The sequence below is a fragment of the Pelmatolapia mariae genome, linkage group LG23 (assembly GCF_036321145.2).
Source record: "Pelmatolapia mariae isolate MD_Pm_ZW linkage group LG23, Pm_UMD_F_2, whole genome shotgun sequence".
NCBI classification, from domain to species: domain Eukaryota; kingdom Metazoa; phylum Chordata; class Actinopteri; order Cichliformes; family Cichlidae; genus Pelmatolapia; species Pelmatolapia mariae.
Window position 1 is genome coordinate 30,190,381 of NC_086246.1, and position 25,221 is coordinate 30,215,601.

At 42.6% G+C, this 25,221-nt stretch overlaps 1 protein-coding gene across 10 annotated transcripts in view; it reads left to right on the forward strand.

Moving 5' to 3' along the window:
* The window catches only part of agap1 (ArfGAP with GTPase domain, ankyrin repeat and PH domain 1), a 174,558-nt gene extending 150,230 nt beyond the window's left edge, over positions 1-24,328 (forward strand). For all 10 annotated transcript variants that reach the window (XM_063466426.1, XM_063466424.1, XM_063466425.1 and 7 more), the window contains 3 exons: positions 37-259; positions 18,243-18,498; positions 18,589-24,328. In XM_063466426.1, coding sequence (XP_063322496.1) covers positions 37-259; positions 18,243-18,498; positions 18,589-18,798 — 689 coding nt within the window. In that variant the 3' untranslated portion in view covers positions 18,799-24,328. The remainder of the gene's footprint in view (positions 1-36; positions 260-18,242; positions 18,499-18,588) is intronic.
* Positions 24,329-25,221: the final 893 nt, after the last annotated feature.

Here is a 25,221-nt window from a genome sequence, read left to right on the forward strand (position 1 = left end):
AAATTGTCTTTAATAGAGTGAACTTGTCTCCTTCAGACCCGGACTGGGCAAGTCTGAATCTTGGGGCCCTGATCTGCATTGAGTGCTCGGGAATCCACAGGAACCTGGGCACTCACCTGTCCAGGGTTCGCTCTCTAGACCTGGATGAGTGGCCGCTGGAGCTCATCAAGGTGATGTCGGCCATTGGCAACGAGCTGGCCAACAGCGTGTGGGAGGCCAACGCTCAGGGACGCCTTAAACCTGGACCGGACGCCAGCAGGTAGGAACTGTATAAAACATCTAAGGAAAAGAGTTTGGCTCCACTGGGAATTGGAAGTGTAGTCTGAAGAAATGACGAGATTTTAAAGATGGGTGTGGTTGTTTCTGGTGCAGCAGGAAGTGACAGGATTACACCGAAGCTACAGGGAATAATCTCTCATCTCTCAGGTCAGGGCAGCAGTCCTGACGTTGCTTATTGGTTGGAAGTGCTACTGTTTTTAAATAAATAGTGAATAGACGAAGACCCAGACATGAGCCTTGTGGAACGCCATTTCTAAAACTGTCTCCAAGAGAGAAGACATTCAGCAAAAACTTTACTTCCTATAAAGTGAGTCACTGTTGTGTTAGATCTTAGATCTCATTTTTTGTATATTGAAAGTTGGATATCAGTGCAGTGCTGCCAGCTGCAGGCAGGGAGCAGTGTTTCAGTGTGTGGCTCAGCAGGGTTCACACTGAGTGTGTTGATATTGACAGAAATGTCACACAATAAAAAGCCCACCTCTGTGTGTGCACTGTCTTGTAGACTACAGGGGATAGTAACAAATCGGTGAACTTCAGCATGACGTTGGTGTTGATCAGCATGTACCTGCATGTTTGTGTGTGTGTGTGTGTGTGTGTGTGTGTGTGTGTGTGTGTGTGTGTGTGTGTGTGTGTGTGTGTGTGTGTGTGTGTGTGTGTGTGTGTGTGTGTGTGCGTGCTGTGTAATTATCGGATGCTGCAGCCCTGGGAAGCCAGCAGCCATCATAACAAATTAGAGCTGACTGCCATCCGCATGAAGATCGACTTCCCCGTCCTCCCCCCCTCCACTCGCCCCCCTGACGCTCATTAGTCAACAGAAGCACTTTATAATTACTCCCCTCCAACACACACTGATGCACACTCACTTATACATACACAAACATTTTTACCCTACATGCACCGAGACAAAACAAATACATGTAAACAAATGAATATTACAAGCGGTGTTCCTTTAGTGAGTCCAGCTATCTGAAATATCTTCAACATGCCAACTCAAGCAGCACAACAACTGTATGAAAACTGTACACACAGCTATACTTTCTGCTGTGCTTTTTTGAGATTTAGTGCTTGTGTCACTTATTACACGTCCTCTTAACAAAGGTTTAAATGTGTCAGACTTAATTGTATTAATTTCAGAGAAAATATAAATTCCTGATCGTGGACCCATCATCCTAATCAATTAAACATAAGCTGAGCTGAAACTGCAATGCAATCACAGTAACAAAATTTACAAAGTCCATATTTTCAGCTAACAGAGAAACTTGAAGGATTTTATTCTTGATTACATTTGTGCTTAACTAGTTTATGGTTTGGGGGTTTTTCTGCTAAAAACAAAAGCAGACAAAAATATTCATGCAAGATCTTCACAGCCTAGTAATAAGACTTGAATCTCAGGTTAATGTGCATAAGAAATCAAATTTTCAGTATAAAAACAATGTAAACGTACTTACAATCATTTTTAAATAAATACATTAAAGCCAAATTAATATCAGTAAGAATTAAAGTGATGCGAGTGAATACAGCACTTAAAAATATGTATACAATAAATCAAAATCCAGGTTAAAGTTGGACATAAAAACACAAGGAGATGCCTACAGTCGATATATTTGAGTTCAGCTTTACGACTGTATCCGCTTAGCTGAATACACACAACACAAAAACACACACACTCACTCACTCACACCGAGCGATCCTTGGATATCGACGTGCCATTAGCCCTCCTCCATCAGGGCACTAATGCTTTTATTGTTGCTCATGTTCCTATTTATTTATAAATCTGAAGCATGTTTCCCCCTGAAGAGATTAGAGGAGGAGGTCAATATTATCTCAATTAACCCGCGACGCTCCACTGCAGCTCCATCTCTCTCCTCCCCTCTCTCCCCCATCGCTGTCCTGTCGATAGTATTTATCAGTCCATTCCTTAAGTGGCTCGCTGTTTGTCGTTTCCCCTCCATAAATCCTGGTTTTCTTTCTATCTTTACCCCTCCTTCTCTGATTTTTCCATCGTTTCTCCACCTCTGGCTGCTATTTTTTACCCCGTGACTTCTACACCTTCTGTGACTGGCTTTTTTTAGTCCTGCATTTCACCTCTAAGATTACACAAAGGCTATTTTAACCCTCCCGATGTTGAAGCTGGAAACCTGTTTTGTTCTAGGCACTCAAAAATTACTCAAGATTTAATTATTAACCCTCTAGTAAGACATTCACCTAATAATTGTTTATTTTCCTATTGTATTATACTATTAGTCTGAACAAAATAAGCAAATGAAAATACACTTTTTCTAAATTATAAGTCAGGGTGTTGTGTGAAATTTTTACACTGATAGTGTCTACTATAAGGTTGTTTAACAGCATCTGTGTTTCTAAATCCACACCTGAATCTTTCTTAAATTTTCTCACAGGTTTTTTTAAACTTATGTATATAACAAGATGTAGTTGAAGTGCTAGAATGCTGCCTTTGTCCCTCATCATAGTAGTATTTATCCATGGAGGGGTCTCTCACACGTTCCCTGAGACACAGTGGGAGGAAGGCGTGGAGCTTTTATGACAGCTTTATGGAGTGCCAGTGACGGTCTATGAAATGATATGTAGAAGCTGTGTCACCGAGGTTGCATTCACTCAACGCCTACTGCTCCTCTGAAATTACAAACCATCGCTGGGGTTACAGGCATGTAACTGCTGATAAATACAAACCAAAACAGGCACACTAAAAACACAAAACTTGTGTGGAGGGGGTTAAAAAAAACGTCATATGCTATACTAACCATCAATGATATTTTCTTAGCCTGTAAGAGAGTATCAGCTGCATATAAACATAGTAGAAATGATAATTACCTTGATTTGTCAAAGGGTGGTCTTGCTGGAGCCACTTAACATTATGTTTTATTCCTCTGGGCACCCATTTAGGTTAAATTTTTAACTGTTAGATTTAAATAGAAGTCCACAATAACATGGGGGAGAAGCTATTGAGAACTGGTACATATTTGCCTTCTCAGATCACACGATTCTGGCACAACTTCACTTCATGGAGAAGAGCAAACATGTAAAAATCCTGAAATTCTAACATTTGTGCTATGAAGAACAACTTCATTGCCTGACCAACATGTCCTGGCCTGTAGCCTTCAAAGGAAGAGTCGATCAGATTAATGAAATGTTGTAGTTAAACTGTTTAACTTCAGAAAATAGTGTAAATGTGGCCAGATTTGAGTTACACTCAAAAGTAAATAAACCTAAAATCAACATGAAGATGAGGACTTGTGGAGCCCCACTCTGCTGTTGACATATTTACCATTTTTGGTGTGGAAATGCATTTACTTAAATCATTTAGTGGCTTAACGTCCTCCTGCATTGTGCACTAAATTACTGCAAATATGTGAAAACATCATCCAAATCATAAATCTCTCCACATTCAACAAGAACCGTGACTAAAACCTGTGTAAAAGAAGAGGAATTGGTTGAGGAATGAGACAAGGCCAGCAGAGGCTTTGTCCAGGCAGCAGGAGGGATGGGAGGGAGAGTAAGGGAAGAGGAGGTTGGGAGGGGAGGCTGATAGATGGAAAAATGCCCTCCCCTCGTGGTCTCTCAAGTGAGTAATAGAGGCCGAAATTTCATTTTGCAAGTGGCTGATTTAATGATCCAAAGGGTAATTAATGGCCTGATTATCTTAATGTTAAATATGGCCAGCAGCAATTACGCTGACCTCCTGTCTGTCAAGGTCTGGCCCCCCACTCTCGCCTCCCAATTAGGTCCTGTTTGGAGGTTTGGTGGGGGGGTGGAGAGAAGGAGGAAGAGTGAGAATTAGAGGAAAGGAATGGATGGAAGAAAGAGGAAGCGTGTAGAATGGCAGAACAAGAGGGAGGTACAACGAAAGGAGAGGAGAAGATAGGTAGAAAACAAAGAGGAGGCAGAAATTTGGAGGGAAAAAAGAAGTGATGCTGGGGAGCGGGGTTGGATGGATGAGAAGAGGAGGCGCATTAGTATGACCGTCAGTATTAAACTCCTCCATTTCTTTCTCTCCTCCCCTCCTCTGTCAACTCCCCCGGTGGACCGGAGGGAGGAATTATGTTCGGAGAGATCGCGCCTCACCTCCGTGGCGTCGCCCCCCCATCCAATGAGATATGTGACAGGGCCGAGCCCCGCCATCTCCAGCTGTTGTCATCATCTCTTTATCTTCCCCGGTTCGTCCTCCTCCCCGCGCGTCTGCCCACAGCGACGGCTGGTCCAGGTCTCATTAACATCAGTGAGTCGCGGTGAGGATGAGGAGCGAGTACTGTCGCTGCTAATCGTTTTAGGGCTGGAGCTCATCGTGCCGAATGCAAGGTCTTGCCACGCCTGCTCAGCGCTTCAATGCTTCACAGTGAGGGGAGATACTTGTTGACGTGCGTCGCTCGCAGTGGCAAAGAAGGGAACGGGGCAGGGTGGGTACAGTGTGGATGAACACCAACTGTGCCAGCTCTGCTGCGCCAGAGGGATCCTGTTAGAAGTATTTATTTTCTTGCCGCTCACAAACCACGAAAAGGCTCTGTTGTCCTCTAAACGTTCCCATTAACCTCTGGCTGCCCCGCGGTCAGCCGTCATCACCTCAGCTGGCGTGGTCGCCCGGTGCCACGGCCCAGCTGAGGCCACCGCTGAAGGGGCTGCTAAGTTTGGGCTCTCTGCCCATCCCGGAGCACCCACAGGGGCCTCGCGGGCTCCGTTGACACTGCTGCCGCAACACCCCGAGTCTCCGGTTCTCGGCGCCGCGGCTCATTGTTTTAATTACGTGTCAAGTGGCGCATCAACACCAGCACCTTAGGCCTGCTCGGGCTTAGCGTGTTAGCAGGCCTGAGTGGACAGCAAGTGACAGCGTCGCTAATCCAAGCTCCTGGCCACTGGACTGGGAAGGTGATTGCTGGCAACATGGTTGGCGGCCCCCTCCCTCCCCCTCCACCGTTACTTCTCTCACGCCAACTGCTGACCTTTGGTAGTCTGTCGCAGAGGGTCAGCGTCTTTCCCTGTTTATGTACACACACACACACACATCTGAGCATGCTCACAGCCTGTGTTCATTGTTTCACTGAGATCTTCTGCTGAGATGGAGATGATAAACCAAACGCTGTCCAGTGTTTCCAGTCAGTTACCTGCAGCCATACTACCAGCAGTATATGCGCCTCTGAATCATGAATCATGGTGATATCAAGGATTCAAACAGGTTTATTATTACTATCAATTCACTGCTCGTTAACAGATTAAAAAAAGAGTTTACGTCCTGCTGAAAGCCGTCACATCAGTTTTCAGTGTGAACAACAGGGGGAGGCAGAGGTATGTAGATGCTGGGGAGCCACACCTTAATTAGACAGTAGAAAAATGAGCATGAATGAGGTCGGCAAAAGGATGAACTCGCAGGGCCATGCATCGCGGTGCCGCCACGCACTTAACATCGGGGCCCGCATGACAAATGCGTGGCCAGTAATAATTCAGCAGCAGGTCTGTCGGCGCTGGGAGCCAGGAGAGGGGAAAGAAAAAGGGCCCTTTATGGGAACAGATTAGTCTTGTTCCCCCCTAAGAAAAGGCCAGCGCTAACAGATTTAAAATTAGACCGGGGGCTTTTAATCTGGACCGGGGTGCAGGTGCGGCGGGCGGCGGGCGGCCCGACAAGGCTGCGGGATTGGGCTCAGGGGACCAGATGGGGCGACCAGGAGGAAGGGGGCAGCCACATCACAACATAATTGCCCCCCAGGGTCAGAGCCAGTGGTGGGGAGGAGGGGACAGCCCTGCTTCATATCCCATAAAACCCAAACTGATATCCTCCGCTCACACACACACCTCCCCCTCTCTACTGTGTGATCATAACACAGATTGGACTGGTGTGATTTGAGATGGACACATGCAGATCAGATGGTGATACAAGACGATTCGAAGTTATTAATTACAGCCAGTCACTGATGGAGGTCCTTAGCCTCCCTCGGGTCTCAGAGGTGTTTGCGGCCGCCTCATTTTAATTCATGTTGGCATAAAAATTCATGCATAAAAACACAAAAGATTATCAAATATTTCTATTATTCATCAGCTCTTTTTAAGGAATTGGGGCAGTTTGAAATTTTTGTTAATTTGCTGTATGTTAGCCTCATTTTGCTACAGAAACTGCTGACTGACTGACTGAGTGCTGTTGAGCTGAGGGGCTCCAAACAGGGCCGAGTACAGCCTGCTCTGTTAGAGTGGACTTTTGGCCAAAGTATATGAGACTTCAGTTGAAATGTAGCATCGATTTTCTGAACCAAACCCAATCCAAACCCTAAACATTTGCCCATAGTTCAAATTTTCTCTCATATTTAATTAGTTTACTGCAGTTTTTTGTTACTGTGTTCAGGTATGAATACCTGGAGGGAGGTAGTTTACTTGTCTGCCATTCGTAAGTAATAGGATGAACTGATGGGCTGCAAAAAGATCACCTATAAGATAAATAGGAGTACTTTGAACCCTAAATCAAAGCTACTTTAGTCTGAGAGCTGTGAATGAGCAGAATAGGTCCAGACACCAAAGGCAGTGGAGTAAATGTGTTTAAAGAATGAGGCATCACACCTCCAACCCTGCATTTAGTGAACACCCGGCTTTGCCACCTGAACTACAGCCGCCCTATTTAACATGCATGTGGGCAGAAGTGTCAAGCCTGAAATAGATGTCACCGTGTCTCCCATGAGGCCGGGCTCACACTGTATCCGTATGCATGCGTGGGATTATCTGCATACATGTGTGCTCGTGTATCCAGATCGAGCCGGGCTCTGTTTCATCTGCGGCGGATAACTAGCTGATCCCGCCTGCCATCATCTCTCTGTTATTATCTGCAGCCCCTGCAGATCCGAGGCGGCCCCATGGCCTGCATTTTAAACAGCACACACACACCCGCTCGCACACACACACACACTCGCAGAGAGGAAGCAGGAGAGCCTCCTGACAGGCAGGGCCAGTGCAAACGTTGAAAAATAATTGGCCCCTACATTCTAATTCATCTGTAAAAGGGAGGCCTTGATTAAATTAGTCCTAATAGACATTATTTTGTACATGACTGCCCCGCCGCTGTTCGTAACCGCGTCCCCCGACTCGCCTAACAAGCCCTCCAATTTACTATTGACATTAAGCCTGCTGACACGAGCCAATCACCGGACCATTCATCGTCTGTCATCGCAGCGAGGTTATGCTAATGCGGGCTAAAAGCACAAACTAAATGCACATTCTTTATGCCTGAGTCATCAGATTAACCTCGCTGTCCTCTGGCCCCCCCTCCCCTGCCTTATTTTAATAATGAAGAAATAAATAACGCTCTCCACATGCGTGACTCGGTCCGTCCTCTCAGCTCGCCGGATTCTCTGGGCTCCTACTCGCCGTAAGCCAGCGGGGGCTGGCTCCTGGAGCAGAAATGAATCTGTGCGCCGTCGGTACGAGTCCCCCTTCCTCTCCGCTCCCCCTCCTCCCTTTGGCTAATTGGCTCAGTCAAATTGCTCATACAATAAAGAAAAGGGAGAAAGGGGGTGGAAAAACTCGTGGACAGAGTTCTCCTCGCGTCGGCCGGTAATGTGTTTGGATTGAATGGGTTCACTGCGAGCTGCGGCCGGCTGGTAAACATTTCAAACACTGAGCCATGACGATACACTTAAGAAAAATTGTCCTCTTTTATTTGTGATTTGTGCTAATTCACACATTGTGTTCACATCTTTTAGAAGGAAGTGATTTGTTTGTGGTTTTCACTCATGCATTTAGTGAACGCGTCTTATGCCTCAGAAATGAAAGCAAAGCACAGAAAAGAGGACTTTGTTTGGGTGAGGAAAAGGGTTGGATGTTTGTCCAAGAAGTTAAATTCTCAGGGTATTTTTAAAGAGTTTAGATTTCAAAAATATCTATTAAAATACAACAGACTTGTTCAATAATAGAATGGTATGACTTGTTTCCATCAGTATTCCCACCAACAGAACATTGAAAAGACAAATGACCGACCATATTCCTTAGATATTAAAATCTGAGGAATATAAATTGGACACAGTTACTGTGACATCACCTACTGCAGTGGTTCCCAACCTTTTTTGCGCCACGGACCGGTTTAATGTCAGATAATATTTTCACGGATCGGCCTTTAAGGTGTCGTGGATAAATACAACAAAATAAAATGATACGACCAAGACAAAAACTGTGGTATTTTGTAAATATAAGAATAAACGCAAATTCACTGTGTAATTGTGTATTATAAAAATGTGTATTAGCAGCGTCCTCCTGAAATGCACCAACAACATTGAGAGTAACATCCTCCTCTCTGCCCCTTAATGCTCTCTGGTAGCTATGGTAACCCCTAAATATTTATTTCAAAATAACACACACAACTACAACACGGGAAAAGATCCAGGGAAACCAAGTTAACGATAAAAACCCTGAACACCATCAATTTCATCCCGAGCCTAAACTGGGGCTCGGGATGGGTACCAAACCGGTCCGTGGCCTGGGGGTTGGGGACCGCTGACCTACTGGTTTAAAGAGTCCTGTTTTAAAGCCTTCATCACACCACCTTCCCTGAGACCAATCAGTAGCCGTATTTTAAAGGCTGGGCGGTGCGCTAAGTTTCTAAGTAAGTCCTAAGATTTCAGTCACCAAATTGGATCACATACTTGTTGGGACAGTCTTTCAGTACAATTAACAGCACAGCAAGCCTTATTATTCATCAGGCATTTTTGGACATTTTAACATGAGTCTATGAGGATGGACTCACTTTTGGAGCCTGCCTCTAGTGGCCATTAGAGAAACTACATGTTTTGATAGTCACTTATCAATTACGTATTTTAAGAAGCTGTAGCATCAGTTTTGATTATCTGTAAACTTAATATACTTTTTCATTTGCTGATCAGAGTAACAGGACACTTAAAACAAAGGTATTTAAAGCACAAGTTGGTGTTACCTTATGAAAGAAGTTAAAATTAAGCTTTGCATCTAAACTGAGTCGAGCCTGACACATACAAACAGACCCATATCTGATGATTTCAGATACATTACCGGCCTCAGAAATGTTGCTTCAGCTGAGCTGTTGCACCATTTAAATGTCTATATGTTTAATATATGTATTTTTAGATCAGGCTATTGTTTTTATTTTGTACATAATGGTAATTTTTGCAGTAAAACCCCTGTTTTAATCATTAGCTGCCTTTTTTCCCCCTCTGCTGCCTCCTGTGCTACAATAAAATCTCACCTTGATGTGTTTTAAATCGAGCTACTGATTAATCTGGCTCTTGGCTTTGTCCTGTCCAAACCCTGTTACTGCGTTAAACCCCCCTTCCCCCCCCCCCCTCCCCCTTTTGTGGTCAGACAGGTCCACTCATCTGCATCCAGCTAATCTAGTAGGAAATGTCAATGGCTTCCCCGGCCACGAGGCCCAAGCCTTCAGGGTCACCACTGTCTTTGCTGAGGCCACTTCCTCTTTTGGACCGGTGACAGGAGGCCCTGAAATTCCCACAGAGGAAATCTTTGTCAGTTTGATGTAGACAGTAAGTCAGGTTATTCCTAACAGGAGCAGTCAACATTGAATAGAACATCCATGTGGTTACATGCTGTCGTCGTGGTATTATTGTAACCTGTTTAACCCTGTTAGGGCAAAGTCAGTAATAAAAAGTGACCCTATTCTTAGTGGGGGGTTTGTTTTGGGGGGAGGGGTTTAGTTTGTTTTTGTGGTATCCTGATTGCTGAGACTTGGGAGAACTGTTTTAAAAGCCGATAGGAGTATGTAGACCTCGTAGAGTTAATATGACAGTGTGCAGGCTTGTTACATCTTGATCAAAGAACCATTTATCCAAATATTATTTATTTATGAAAGAATCAAGAGGTTTAATCTTTGTTTGCAGACTTTTGATTCAGATAAAACATGTAGGCTCTTTCATTGTCAAAAATACTGAATATAAATGTATGAAGAATGTGATCTGGACAAATTCAAGGCATCTTCACATGTGATTCATGGCCATATCATCGTGATCTCGTCAGATCTTAGATGTCTGTGAACCAAATGGGCCAGACTTCAGTGCCAAAAAGGTGCTGTTATAACCCAAATATCGATTTTTTTTTCTGGAAATTGCATTTTAAAAATTGGGAGAAGTCTGATATTTGAGGACAAGACAATTACCCTTTCACAGCTTTGAATATGCTATTAAAGGGTAAGGAGTGTCTTCGGGAAACTTTGGGAAACTTTCCCAATAGGACGAGTGTTTTCTTGAGAATAAGGAAATGAAGGTCATGTCAAAGTTTCGTACATGGTTCAGAAACAAGTTAACATTCCTGATTTGTTCAACAGCTACAAATTAAGCAGAACTTTATTCTTGTTGAGTCCTCCTGTTTCTGATTTATGATCTACCTCCGAGATGGTGTTGGACCGATTTGTTTCCACTGTCCAGTTGTGGTCATGACGAGCTAACGTTGATGCATTCCTGGAATACTATCATTGCAATATGCAGTGGATTATCGGTTTCTTTTACACTAGAGAAGATGCCCCTGATATTTTTACCTTCCTGCTGTCTCTCTCTCCTTGGGTCTCTTCCTTTATATCTGTGGTTACTTCTCCTTTTCCGCCTCTTTTTATGAAAACTCCCCCTTTCCTCCCCCCTTCAGTATCTGTGCAGCATCACTGGAGCATTGCGTTTCACCCCAGAGATCAGCTTCCCATCGGTTTGCTCCATTTCTCCTCCACCTCTTCTCCCACTCTTTCTCTCCTCATTTGCATCATCTCTGTCTCTCCTGTCCGAATTAACCCCTCCATATCTGTCTAATACAGTCTCATGGCTGACTTCAGCCCAACTCACCCCTCCCTCCCCGCACAGAGACCTTTCTCACCCCACCACCCTCCCTTTAATTATCTGTGCCTATCCAAGGGCAGCTAACGACCAGCTAGAAAGGCTAATTGATTTCAGCCTCTTCTCTTCTTCTTTCGTCTCATCTTCTCTTTTCTGCTGTAAGATAAAACAAAGCACGCACGTTTCTGCATGGATTTAAAGCAGAATTAGTGGCTCATTTTGCTCCTCACCTTGTTAGAAGCCCCTCCATTTGACGGTGATTTATCTTAAATGCACATTAGGTCAGGCAGCTAGCTGATGCTCTTATCCACGCTCTATCTATCTATCTATTAATCTATTAATTAGAGGGCTAATTAGGCCAGAAGAGAAGCCACTGACACCATGTCACTCTTAACCCCCGAATCCTACCGCTCATTACCACACACACACACACACACACACACACACACACACACACACACCCCACACACACACACTCTGTAATTAATGACGGGCTTTAACAGCAGTGTGGTGGCTCATACATCTCAGCTTCTCTCTGCAGGCTGAGCTGAGCTGGAGAATCCTCTTTTTATCTGCATTTAACTTTTCTTTATTTTTACTTTATGCATGAAAAACTCAGACAGGACATTACCAAATCTGTTAGATATATGTTTAACCCCCTAAGCCCTACTGGGTTGGACTCTTTGTGCTTTACAGCAATGTAGAGATTCACAAAGATGCTGGAAACACAGGTTTTGGTCCACATTGACATGATAGCGTAACACAGCTGCTGCTAATCGGCTGCACATCCATGATGAGAATCCTCCGGTCCACCACATCCTAAATAGTTAGCTAGTGTTTTTCCAATCTTTTTTTAAATTTTAGTCTCAATCTTTTTGTTTAGCTGACAAAGGTGGCACCCAGGTGTGGTCTTCTACTTCTGTACTCCACCTACTTCAGGGTGTGACATGCTCTGCTTTCAGAGATGCGCTCGGTGGTTATTTGAGTTACTCAAAGTTTGAGTTATTCTCAGACTTCTCTCAGAGAAATGCTGCTCACTGGGTATTTTCTCGTTTTCAGATCATTCTCTGTGAACCCTAGAAGTGGTTGTGTGATAAAATCCTGGTAGTTCAGCAGTTTATTAAATGTTTGGACCAACAACCAGGTGGAACCAGGTGTGTTCAAGGTGGAAATAACATCTCTTTCTCATTCTGATGCCCCGTTTGAACATCATGTCCCCTCGACCATATCTACCTGAATACACTGAGTTGCTCCCGTGTGATTGTCTGATTTAGATATTTGCTTTAAAAGCAACTGATGAACAGGTGTATCGAACCAAGTGGCTGGTGAGTGAGTCCTGAAACATTGAGTGGCATATTTTAGTCATCTGGCATCCAGACAGTATATTTGCAGAGGGGAGGCCTCAGTGAAGCCAAAACAATAGAACAGTGAAAGAAAAGATGGCAAACAGCGACAGTTTAGCCCTCACTGTGTTTGTGGTGATTTTCTTGCTGGTAGAATTTGAGACAGATTAGAAAGGAGTATTGACTTTGAGTATCAAAGTTTTTTGTTGTTGTTTTTTTTTTAAGTTGAAATGGCCTCACTTTTGGTTTTGTGAGGTTCTAAATAAAATTAGTCATCAGATTAATTTTCCACTTGTTCTATCTGACAAATATAAATATAAAAAAGGATAAGATACATTTTATTTATCCTAAAACTTGAGAAATTATTGTTGAGTTAATAAGTAGAAGTCTTTGCTCTTGCTTCCATCAAACTGTATTCAAAGTGTTCATTTCTGCTGTTGAGGATCCATCGGGCTCTTTCTGGTGTCAGGTCTCTTCAGGTTTTGTTTGGTGGTAATTATGGTAATTAGCCTGGTGTGATTATCAGGGTGTGTGTGCTGGTATTCAGCTCTCTGTCAATGCTGTGTTGTGGGGTTGTGGGCAGATGACCCTCTTAAACACACACACACACAGAGCGGTGGGGGAGCAGCTGGTGGGACGTCCAACGGTGGTCGGTCACTCGGCCGGGCCTCTGGCTTTAGCCGGGCAGGAAACTCGGTGTGTATGTAAACACAGCGGGACAAAGCGGCCGCTCAGGGGTAACATTGACACACACACACTGGATACACGCACACACACAATGAGAGGTCTCCAGAGCTCAAACAACAGACAGGAAATCGGAGAAGCACAGTGGGCCCAGTGTGGCGCCCTGAGTGACCCCCAAACAAAATCACACTATGCCCCACTGTCTCCAACAGAGACCGAGTCCCAACACCACAACACAGCCGCTGATGGAGCTGTCAATCAACAGGTCCACTCAGCTAATGTTTCAACAGGGTGCAGCAGCTACACTAAGACACAAAGCCTCTTGAAAAGTTTATTATCATCCGTATAACTTCAGATTTTCAGTTTCCATCAAGAAAGTTGACGCTGCTGTTTTATTCTTCTGTTTTTCACTGCTAGCATCAAGACAATCCAAAACACTAACTTAAAGGGTTTTATTTAAATAATGTAATTGTGATTGTCATGTTTAGCCAAAGGGATTCTTTCATTTTTATCCTCTATCAGAACAAACCGGAGTATGACCAATATCTAACTATGGTTAACGTCAGCAGAACATTGGATTTATAAAGTTTGTTTGGATTTTGGAATTAAAACTGACACCAAATAGTCAGGAAGATAACATTACACACTTCCTGCTTGATGTTTGATTTGGAGAAGGTGGTATGAACAAAAAGACAGCAGGAGGTGACAGTGTTGAAGGTGCTAACATTGTCATTGTTAGTGACCAGGATGGACAGGGTTAGAAACGAGTACATCGGAGGGACAGCTCAGGTTAGAGAAGTGAGGCTGAAATGGTTTGTACATGTGCAGAGGAGGGAGGGTGGATAATTGAAACTGCCAGGCCAGAGGAAAACAGGAAGACCTCAGAGAAGATTCATGGGTGTAGTTAAAGTGGGTGAGATGGAGGCAGATGATCCGATGTAGTGAAGCCAAAAGTCGAAGGAGTTAATGTTACCAAGTCACAATGCATTTTTTTAACTTGAGGGTCAAGACATTATACCTCACTGGTCACATTTCAATAGTAGTAGTAGGAAAAAAAGGTTTATTTTACTCCATAGTACTACCTAAAGTACAACTCAGTGCCTGTTTTTCTGCACTTTAAAACTGTGCTGACAGACAGAGCCTCTTCTATTCTGTGTGTGGCTTATTTAGCAAGTCACAAATGCACAACAATGGTCGTAAAGAGTAAAACTTTTACATTTTTACTCCTGTTTACACTCACTGGATTGCAAATCAGGTCTGGTGTGACTTCTGCAACTTTCCAATTTGGAAATTCAACTTGATGGAGCGTTCTCACTGAAAATTCCAGCTTTCAAACTTGTATCTGGTGTTTGTAGCTTTGTACTGAAAACCTTAGTTGTGAGAAAATTTGAAAACCTCGTAAAAAAAACCCTGCAGATTGTATTAGAACAGGACATCTGAGGTGAATAAAGTCTGGGATAAATTTAGATGCTACGGCTTTTATTAAGAACAAATTAGCAGACCAAACCACAGACCAGTGATGCCATGCCCAAAGCCATAATAAAAATTAAAGTAGCATTACAGCAATGAAACGGTGAAAACATGAACCACACAAAGAGATAAACAGGGACAGCCCACATGAGATCCTGCGAAAACGGCATAAACTGAAGGTCAGAGTCGTGTTCCTACTAATCGTCCGACATGAGCTCATTCAGGAGGAGCTCGAGTTTGTGTGAACGGAGCAGTGAGGACAGTAGAAACAGTAGATGCATGAAGGCTTGTTTCCTCTGGCTGGTGCAGTTTTTATCATTTAATTTAACTGACTGACACACACAAACACACATTATAACCCCTCTGGGCTCTGCTTGACATACTTGCAGTGTGTGTGTGTGTTTTCCTGTCACAAGCGATCTCACCGGGACTCATGTTTAATTATCTACCCAGCATGCCTTGGTGCAGGGGCACAGCTCTTTGTCTAATGGGATGTGAAAAGAGACACACACACACACACACACACACAGATTAACACACAAAATATGAGCACGTACATTCAGACACATGTTAACACATAGTGTCACACACACGCACACACACACACACGCTCTGTGTGGTTAATTAGTGCAATTAGCCTCTCCACTGTCCAGAGCTGTGTGTTTTCAAGACTCGTTAGCTCGTGATGAAGGATAGTCACTGTTTACTGCGACACACACACACACCGAACACGCAGCCAAACAAACAACTACACATATGCTAAACAATAACCAAAACAAGCGACTCGTACAAAAAATAAGAAGTCAATAAACTCACACGCTAAAAACTCTCCAACCAAAACACAAACCAAGAGGAAGAATAAAATGCAAAATCAAATGTGCAGTAAACAAACCACAGAACAGAAGCTCAACAAATAACCAAACACATATAAACATACTGTGAACAAACTACCAAACACTCCATAAACAAACACCCGAACACACCGTCAGTAACCCAGCAAACAAAACCTCAATAACCACTCAAACATACAGTAAACAAATTCCAAATACATAAATAAATAAACCACCAAACAAATTGAAGAACCAAAAGAATGCTAAAGAAAAAACAAAAAAAACAAATAGGGAAAGATACAATTCAATTCTTATTTATATAGCGCTAAAATCACACCAGCAGTTGCTTCAAGGTGTTTCATACTGTAAAGTAAGGAGCCCACAACAATACAGAGAAAACCCCAACATTCAGATGACCTTATTAGCAAAAACATGGTGACAGTGGGAAGAATATCTCCCTTTTGACAGAAAAAAAATCAACAGCAGTACCAAAATAAACATAGATTCTGAAAGTTCAAGCTTCTACCGAACAACCAACTATATTCAGAACCAAAACAAACACAGTAAACACATCCAGATCTGTGTGCCTGAGGTGACCACATTCTGTCTTTGACATCAGGCACCTAATTTGGCACCACTGACAAGAGTGGGCTTTCTACCCCAACACCTCACTGGGTTGTCAAACCTTTTTTGGTTCTCAGGGGGCGCTAGGACAGAACTGAAGCTCTGTTGGTGAAAAAACAGGTACAGGTTATCTAAAAAAGCAGTGATGCTGGTATTTCAAGGCAGGACATTGATATATATAATGTGTTTGAATGTAAATGACATGTCATTTCAGGACATGTTAAGGACACCATTGGGTCAAAATACTGGTGAAGACCTGCTTTAAATATGATGGCAATAATACAAAGTCTGCCATGCTTCTTCTTGAAGCCAGTCAGAAAAGAACAGTTTGAGTCTCTTTGAGCACCTAGGGTTGAGCCCTCTTCTTCTCTGACTTACATCGGCTCTCTGCAGCCCCTTAGCAACTCCGGTGGCGGGGGAAGGCATGCGTTTCCTGGGTCCAGTGGCCTCACATTTCCTCCCTGTCCTCTGGAGGACAGAAGGCCAGAGCCCTGCTGAGCACACACACCAACAAACATAGGCAGACACACACACCCAGCGACACCTCCAGGCTTTGTCCGGGGGCTGTCGGCCGTAGTCTGGAGCCCAGCCTCCCTACTCTCTCTCTGGGCTGGGGCAGGAAGGGAAAGCCCCCGGGACATTCCGTGATGCTAGCCGCCGCCACCACACCCCTGCACACACACTCACACTGGTATCCAGGAAGAGAGTTAATGAGATTCTGCAGGTTCCCACACTGACTGAAAACTTCTTTTTTAAACTTTTAACACTTGCTGTTCCCACAGTTTGTCTCCCATCAAGCCTCCCAGCATCCCCACTTTACTCCACACACTGCGCCAAATTTCATATTCACACAGATTCTTCTATCAGGAGACGATGGATTGAGTCAGAGTTTAACAGGTGACTTAAGTGTAGAAAGTGCCGTAATCACAGTTAAGATCCAAGAACTGTTGTATGTCCAAGGATAAGGAATGGAAAAGCAAAAAAATACCCCAGCTTTATTTGCATGATTGTGTGCAGAAATGGTGATTTGTAAGAGATCAACAAGAGGTCTGCAATAATTTTACATTGACTCAAGTAGAAGAGGCACTGAAATTGTGATTCTATTTTCTAATCTGTGATGTTTTGAAGTGAAAGACCTAAAGCAGCAAGAGTTCCTGCTCAAAAAGCAGGTACATAGATGCCAAAGTGACAGATGAGTTGGGTTAACTCAGCGTAAAGTATTCCTCTGTCATTTTAACTTGGTTGGAACTTGTTAGAGTGCCTTTGAACGTGTAAGCATGTATAAAGAGATTTGTTTGAGGCCCATAGCATGTAGCTGACAGCTGATCACTCGTAGACACTCTGGTTGCATATTTTGTGCCCCATCATCTATCAATCAGCAACATCCTTCACTCATGCTGGCATTCACATCAGTCCTTTACCTTGCTGACTAAAGACTTCTCAGTTACAAGTTGGTAGTCGATGAGCGTGCAAACCCAAACCAAACCACAGAAAGTCCAGGCTTCACTATGTTACTATGGTTATGGTTCAGTTCACTGTTGATATCGAAACTACCTAAACAAACAATAATCTAAAGGAATCCAATCGAATCTAAAGAACAGTCAAACCAAATTTAGATGAACGATTATTTGGGTGCCAGTAAAAAATGAGTGAGGCAGTAGGAAGAGTTTTTAACCTCTACTCTTTCTCCATTTCTTGCAACCTCCCATCTCACCCCCTGAAGGATGTGTTGTTACTGGATGAGAATAGAGTAGAGGGGCAAGGGAGGAGGGGGGACAGCTCAATATCTCTCCCCCCAGGGCAGTTCTGCCCCCCCACACTCCCTCCTCTCTGTCCTCTCCCTGGACTAATCCCAGCAGGCTGAATGAGCTGCTGTTTACACGGAGGGATTAGAGCAGAGATTAGAGCGATCAGAGTTGTGGATTAGACAGATCAGCAGTTAATGATACTCGATCGGCGAACAATGCGTCCACGTCCTTTGGCCTTTCACCACGTCTGTCCCTCTGCCTCTCGCTGTGTCTTATTTTACACTCAGAGGAAGAATTTAAGGGCAAAAAACGCTTGTTTAGTTGTTGTATTAAAGCTAAATTTACGTCCAAATCAAAAGAAAAAAAGTCTGTTTACAGCTTCATGTTTCGGGCAGCAGTATGACACTTCATGCTACAGCCATTAGATAGCTGTCAGTCCTTAAAGGTGTCTGTTTCTGTTTTCTCCATCAGGGAGGAGCGTGAGCGCTGGATCCGGGCAAAGTACGAGCAGCGTCTCTTTCTGGCGTCGCTGCCCTGCACTGATGTCCCGCTGGGCCAGCAGCTGCTGAGGGCAACCGCCGAGGAGGATCTACGTGCAGTCGTGCTCCTGCTTGCTCACGGGTCCCGACAGCAGGTCAACGAGACCTGCGGAGAAGGAGATGGACGCAACGCGCTGCACCTGGCCAGCCACAAGGGCAACGTGGTCATCACGCAGCTCCTTATCTGGGTAAGAAAAAACAGTGCTGGTATTCCAGTAATTCTGGGCTTTAAAGACAGGAGATGATTGATGACTATCCCTCTCTGATTCTTTCTGCAGTACGGCGTGGACTTGATGGCAAGGGACGCCCACGGCAACAGTGCAATGGCATATGCTCGCCAGGCCAGCTGTCAGGAATGTGTGGACACGCTGGCTCAGTATGGCTGCCCAGATGAACGCAACCCCCTAATGGCCACACCCAACCTTTCACGGCGCAACACCAATCGCAACAACAGCTGCAGCAGCGCCGGCAGTGCCGCGCTCATATGACCAGACAGTTTCCTGTGATGACTCTGAGAAAAATAAACAAACTCCGATTTGGGAGTATCCTGAGCGTTTTATTTTGGGAACCACTACTTTAGCTTTGCCCACTTCACCTGACAACGACCAGTAAACTGATCACAGGTCAGTGGTGACGCTGCGGCCAGGCGTCTGTTTGGGAGAAGAAGTCTAAAGCATGCTGGGAAACATAGCCCATGATCATCAAAGCATTTTGGGAAATGGTCACACGACTTGTGCAGGTCAATGAGTTATATTGTACCTCGTCACACAGCCTCAGATTTCACACTACAAAGGCCAGTTCCCGCTCAGACTCAACAACAAACTGAACTCAAAGCATATCATCTTCTGTCCACAACCTGAAACTGTGAGATCAAATCAACGAGAAGGAAACTCAAGTCTTCGTATCTTCTTTGAGGCAGCCACCCATCAACATCATCTTCACTGCAAATCTCTCGAGGATTCTTTACGACCTCTTCACCTCCTTTCAGCTGTCATTTTTTAAAATTTTCTGCAAACCAACCCGCTTTACACATTTTGGTTCTTTTTTTTTTTAATGTGAAAAAAATCTTGATGTTAAAAAAAAATATCAGCTTAGAGGTAAAACATAAGTGTGATAGATCGCATGTCCTAGACACTTTTTCTACTTTAATTTAAGGCATTTTTCTCGACTGTGTATATTGTATCTCGATGTGCATTGCTGGACCAATGGTAAAAAATGCTAACAGGGGAAGGGTTTTTGTTTTTCCTTTTTTTTTTAAGCTATCGGGTGTATAAAGTCATTAAGTGTACAGAAGCTCTTGCCAGGCTCAGGGACTGGGGACTGTCGATCGTCAGCGCTCATTGTCTTTTTTCCCAGCGAGTTCTTTAGATGAAACAACCTGTTTTCACTTCACTTAGTTCCGACTACATTCAGATTTTTGTCAACACTCAAGTTGCTCAAAATTGCTGGCTTCACTTAATTGGTTGGATGCCTAAGGCACCGAACCAAGAGATCGATTGGTAGCCCTCTGGCAGCCACTGGTCACTGGTTGGCAACTGGTCGCTAGAGGTTGCTGGCAGTCACTAGGTGGTTGCAAAGAGGTGTACAGTGCTGTACTGAAAACCTTCTTGCAATTGCTTGGAAGACTCTCCTTGTCTACAAACACTGACCAACTACTTGCCAAGCGATAGTAAAACTGCAAAGGGTGCGACAAAAAGCTGGAAATGGGGACCATTCGGCTTCAACGTAAAAGTTGCACTTTTTGAAACATGTTCGTTGCATTATCCATTAATCACCATAAGAGCAAACTGGTCGATCGAGCGATTGAACATTTTGCTGTATGTTGCCGATAGTTTGTGGCATAAGTTGGTTTATAAATTTGGTTTGTAAATTTGGTTTGCCATCCAGATCCTGGCTCAGCTGGGAATTAACCTGCTGATGAGCATCTATATGTAGGATTTCAAACCTTTTCTTATGCTAAAAGTTTTATCGTCTGAACTGAGTGAACTGTAAGCATCTTAAACCCAAACCTGGTTTACATCCTGATGAAAAAGCATTTAATCTGAACTCTGTCCCTGAAGTTAATTTTATTAATGTAAAAAAATGGAAAAGACACAGAAGCAGCTGTCGGAGCAAAAAAGGGAAATTATTGTCTTCAGGTGTTTTTTGTTTTGTTTTGGTTTTTTTTTAATGTTTGCTATCTGTCCAGACACAATGATGGGGAGACGGTTGGTGGTCCCTGCCATCACCGCCACTTTTTTATCTATCCCGTCCAATCAGGCAGTCTCCCTGATCTGCTCAGCGAATCACTAAGAAGGGCTTCTTTTTCTTCTTCTCTGGTCTGAAAACGTCTTTGTTGTAAATAATCCTCCTCTCTTTCTCTGTCGCTTTCTCTCTTTCATTCGAAGCATCATGTAAATTAGAGAACACAGTAAGTACTTAGAGTATGTGAGGTTGCAGACTGGAAGTGGTTTATTCTAATGTGTTGTAGTATGGTTTTGGCTCTGTGCTGAACCATGAAGAAACCAGGAAGAAAAACTTTTGCAGGTGTCTAAACCTGTGGTTCCCAACATGAGAATCTTTACAGACTAAAGGGTCAACGGACGGTTTACAGCAAAGGAAATCAGAAAATACAGATCCAAGCTGCTTTTTTAATGAGAAAGAACAAACCCAAAGGGAAGCTTATAAAAAGTCTACATCTTCTCAAATTTAGGTCTACCCTGACTTTAACAAATGTGGTAAAAATTAAGTTAAGACGCAGTATAAAAGTGTTGAGTTTACTTTTGGGGGCATTTGGGGCCACAATAGCACGAGATGTGGTTGAGTTTGAGTCAGGCTCAAATCTGATTATTTAATGAGCTTAGAAAAAGTCTACATCTGGTGAAGTTTCGTTACATAATACTCACTAAACTTGAGTACATTTGACTCAAGACCAAGTGTAAATGTGGTGGTCAGCACTACCACCAAGGTTTGAGTCATAATGCAGTCAAAATGTGGATAACTTAAACTCAAGATCAAGTTTAAAGGCTTGATCATTGACCTTTGAGCTTAGACTGTGACCAAATATGATTAAATTGGGCAACATGTGGTCAAGATGGAGTCTGGACAGAAGACTGTAGTTTATAAGTATTCTAGCCATAACCAAATTGGGTTCACAGTATTAACCAAATCTTTACATTTGTCTAATGGGCTCAAAAAGTTTACCAAGACTGGGAAAGATGAAATCTGGTAAACTCTAGCTCAAGTCTAAAACAGGTTTAATTTTGTTCCAGAAAAAGACCAAACAGGGTAAAGCTGAAGCCAAGTATAAATTTAGTCAGATTTTAGTCTACAATTTAGAGTTTAAGTTTAAACTTACAAAGTCTACTCATGCTAAATTTAGGGCTATATTGTTCACCACATGGGGTTATATTTCAAGACTGAGTCTAAATGTAGAGAATCTTTGGATCAAAACTGAGGCCAAGTTTCAATGTAGACCAGATCCAACAATATGAGAAAGTCATGGCCAAGCCCTAAAGAGTCTTACTATCATACATGGAAAAAATGAACTGTCATAGAGCTAAAAAGAAAATATCATTACCTACACTTATGAAAGAACATTCAAAAAAGTTAATCTTCAGTATAGAATTCCACATTTCCCAACCTTTTACCACTTGATTTTCTCATTGATAATGAGAATATTTTAAAGACTCTGATACAAACACATGGACAAAGACAAGCTGGACAGTGGACAGCATACATTAAGGCTACCCTGAATGTTTACGGATGTGTTTACATTTGTCCAATTGGTCTGCATTGCCATTAACTGTTAGACAAGACGAAGTTTAATTCATACTAGCCCTTATATTTTAAAATCACCATGAGCTAGAAATGTTGGGAACCACTGGCACAAAGGTCCATTTGGATTTAATGATAGGGTTGCAGGTTAATTTCAGGTGTTTTAAAAACACCTTTCTTAATCCTGGTGATATCGATTTTTCCGTTGGTTGTTGAAATGTGTAGAATGAAGGCCTTCAGATGAAGATAGTTGGGGAACTAGTTTCCCAAACTCAACATTTATTTGATGATTCAGACAGTATGCTGCTCCTCAGCTCGGATCTTCAACTTTCTCCTGTTTCGCCCTCTAATGTAAATGTTGCTGCAGCGGTTGAGTAGCAGCTCTCAACCCGACTGTGTATCCAAGCAATATTCATAAAAACCTTCACGCTCACATCCTAACTTTGTATACTAACATCGCTTTAATATTCACATGAAAACACAAAAACACACTGTAGAAATGGAAGAAGGATCAAAAAGCAAGAAACAAATGTTTTTCTATCAACATGAACACATTTGTCCTCCTTTTGCCTTTTTTGTTTTTGCACGCCTGCCTTGATGTTCCTAATTTTTGTTGTTGCTATACGTGTCACGCTCCATTTTCCTTACCAGTCATCTTCAAGACGCCGTTTTATTTCCTGTAAATGACAAACCAAGCCTATTATTTTTGTTGGATGCTTTTAGTTTGTTTTCATATCTGACCCATCCCACAGCTGTCCAGAAACAGGACAGGGAAAAAAGACGTCCATTTATTTATGACAGAAATGCACTAATTTACTGCTTTACTTCATCTATTTTAAACACAACTCTTCTACCATCTTCCTTTATGTTCTGTCAGTAACTGACATTGGCTTTTTCTAAGCGGTGGCGGCTTCAGGTTGTTTCCTTTAGAATAAAATTGTATTTATTTTATTTTAAAATCGTGTGAGCAGAAAAATTTAAAGTGTAATTAATAACAATGCTAACTGTAGATAGTAGTAAACAAACTAACGAGAGCATTGCGCTAGAGTTTCCGTTTACAAGCGCTTGTTAATGCAACTAGAGATCAGCTAGCTGGTGATAGCTAATAGCAAGGAGGTGAACATTAGTTGTCACTTTGCTGCAGATTTATGCTCATTCAGGTTTGAGACTCAAAGCTAAAATCGAAAAATTGCTGAGTCATCTGTCACCTAAGCTAACACCTAGCAGTGAGCAAGCCAGCATTGTTTTAGGTTAACAGTGCATTTCCCCTTCTAAATATTAATCAAATAAATACTGAAATAGGAATAGAGAATCGAAACATCGAGGCTCATAAGCTGTAGATATGTTAACTGAACTAAGCTAAGTGAGGGGAAGAGGGGCATAAGCTAAACTTCCCACCATAAAAATGCAAACTGTGACAAACATTGTTTTAAAAAAGATTTTCCCAGCTTCCAAGTAAACAATCTAAGTCAGTCATCTGCTTTCCATTAGAAGCTTAGCAGAACATGAAAACAATATGTGGATAATAGAAACATGGTTTTAAGAGCAGCTAGCTAAACTCTGCTAGCAGAGCATATGGGGTGCTGTATCTCCTTGAATATGAAGACTTGACTCTTCACAGATGTTTCTGTTGTTCGCGTTCACATTTTCTTAGTCTCATAATTGAGGAGAAAACATAGAAAATATCTGTTTTGTGTATATTTTGAAGCTAAAACATGCTGTGAAGCTCCAGCTAGCGGTCAGTTAGCTCAGTGGCCAGTAGCATGGCGCAATATGTTTCCTAGCCTAGGATCTTTCGGCTGAAGCCGCCTGCGTGTAGATAAATTATGTCATGGTAACTGCATTAATATGTCTGCACTGCTCTCGCCACCGCCAACACTTGTACATAGACATCAACAGAACGAAGAAATAATATTGTCAATGTCTAGTTGTGTTACCTCATGTAGCCTCCTTAACCCCACCCAACTGGGCTGTCCACTACATTATTTATAAATGCACCCCTCGAGGAAGACTCGGCCCCCTTAAACCTACATTTTTGTATAATTTTCTCCATCCACTTTTTATTATTGTTGTTCTGATTTATCATCCAGACACATTATTGTTCTTATTGTCACTGTTAATCTAATAATTATTATTATTGTTGTTGATGTTGTTGTTATTATTGTTATTGAATTTTTGTTTGATGTACAGTACCGTTGTATGAAAATTCTACCTAATACAGAGTCTTCTACTGTAATGTGTCTCTTTTCAATAAAGACAAGAATAATGCTTCTTATTATAACTTGAAGTGTGTGTGCATGTGCGTGGTCAGTGTTTTTGAAGTGGATTTCTTCAATATTTAGGCATGTATTTCATATTCTGTTTTCATTTCCTGGTCACACCTGTGGGAATTTTACTTTGGTTTATCTTAGTTTTCTCTATTTGTGGTGTAGGAGGTGGAGAATGAGTATTACCATAATGTAAAAGTATACATAAAACCACATAAACCACTCTGATGTGGTACTTTACAAAGTTAAGTAGTTCTGGTTAGCCCACAAATCATTAAAATGATGAAACAAGTCAAAGTTTAAGAATAGTTGAGATTTTGCCCTGCAACCATCTCTGAGGTTTGCAGAGAATGGGCCAAAAGAGAGAGGGTTAGGGTTAGTCTAGTAAGCGGCAGTTCTTTGGGAGAAAATATCTTTTCCCAGGTCAGAGGAGAATGGCCAGACTTCTTTGAAGGCAACAGCAACTAAAATCACCACTCATTGCAACCACAGTATGTAGAAGAGCATCACTGAGCACACAACATGTAGAAGCAGAAGAAGACCACAGCGGCTCACAATTCACACATGCTCACCAAAACTTGACAATAGAAGATAAAAATAAATGTTACCTGGTCTGATGAGCCTCAGTTTCTGCTGTGACATTTAGATGGAAGTGTCAGAATGCAGTGTTAGATTTATACCAAAATTAGGTTTTTACTTCTCACCACTAAAGCAGAAATTTTTCAGTTGTTGGATATGTACCTACTAGACTTTTTAGCAACTTTCGTCCATTGTTACGCGATCTTCATCAGCAGGTGACACTCAAGCAAAGTCTCTTTTTGTTTATTTTTACTCAAAAGTCAAGCATTGTTGAAATACAAAATTTATTTATTATTCTATAAGAAACCT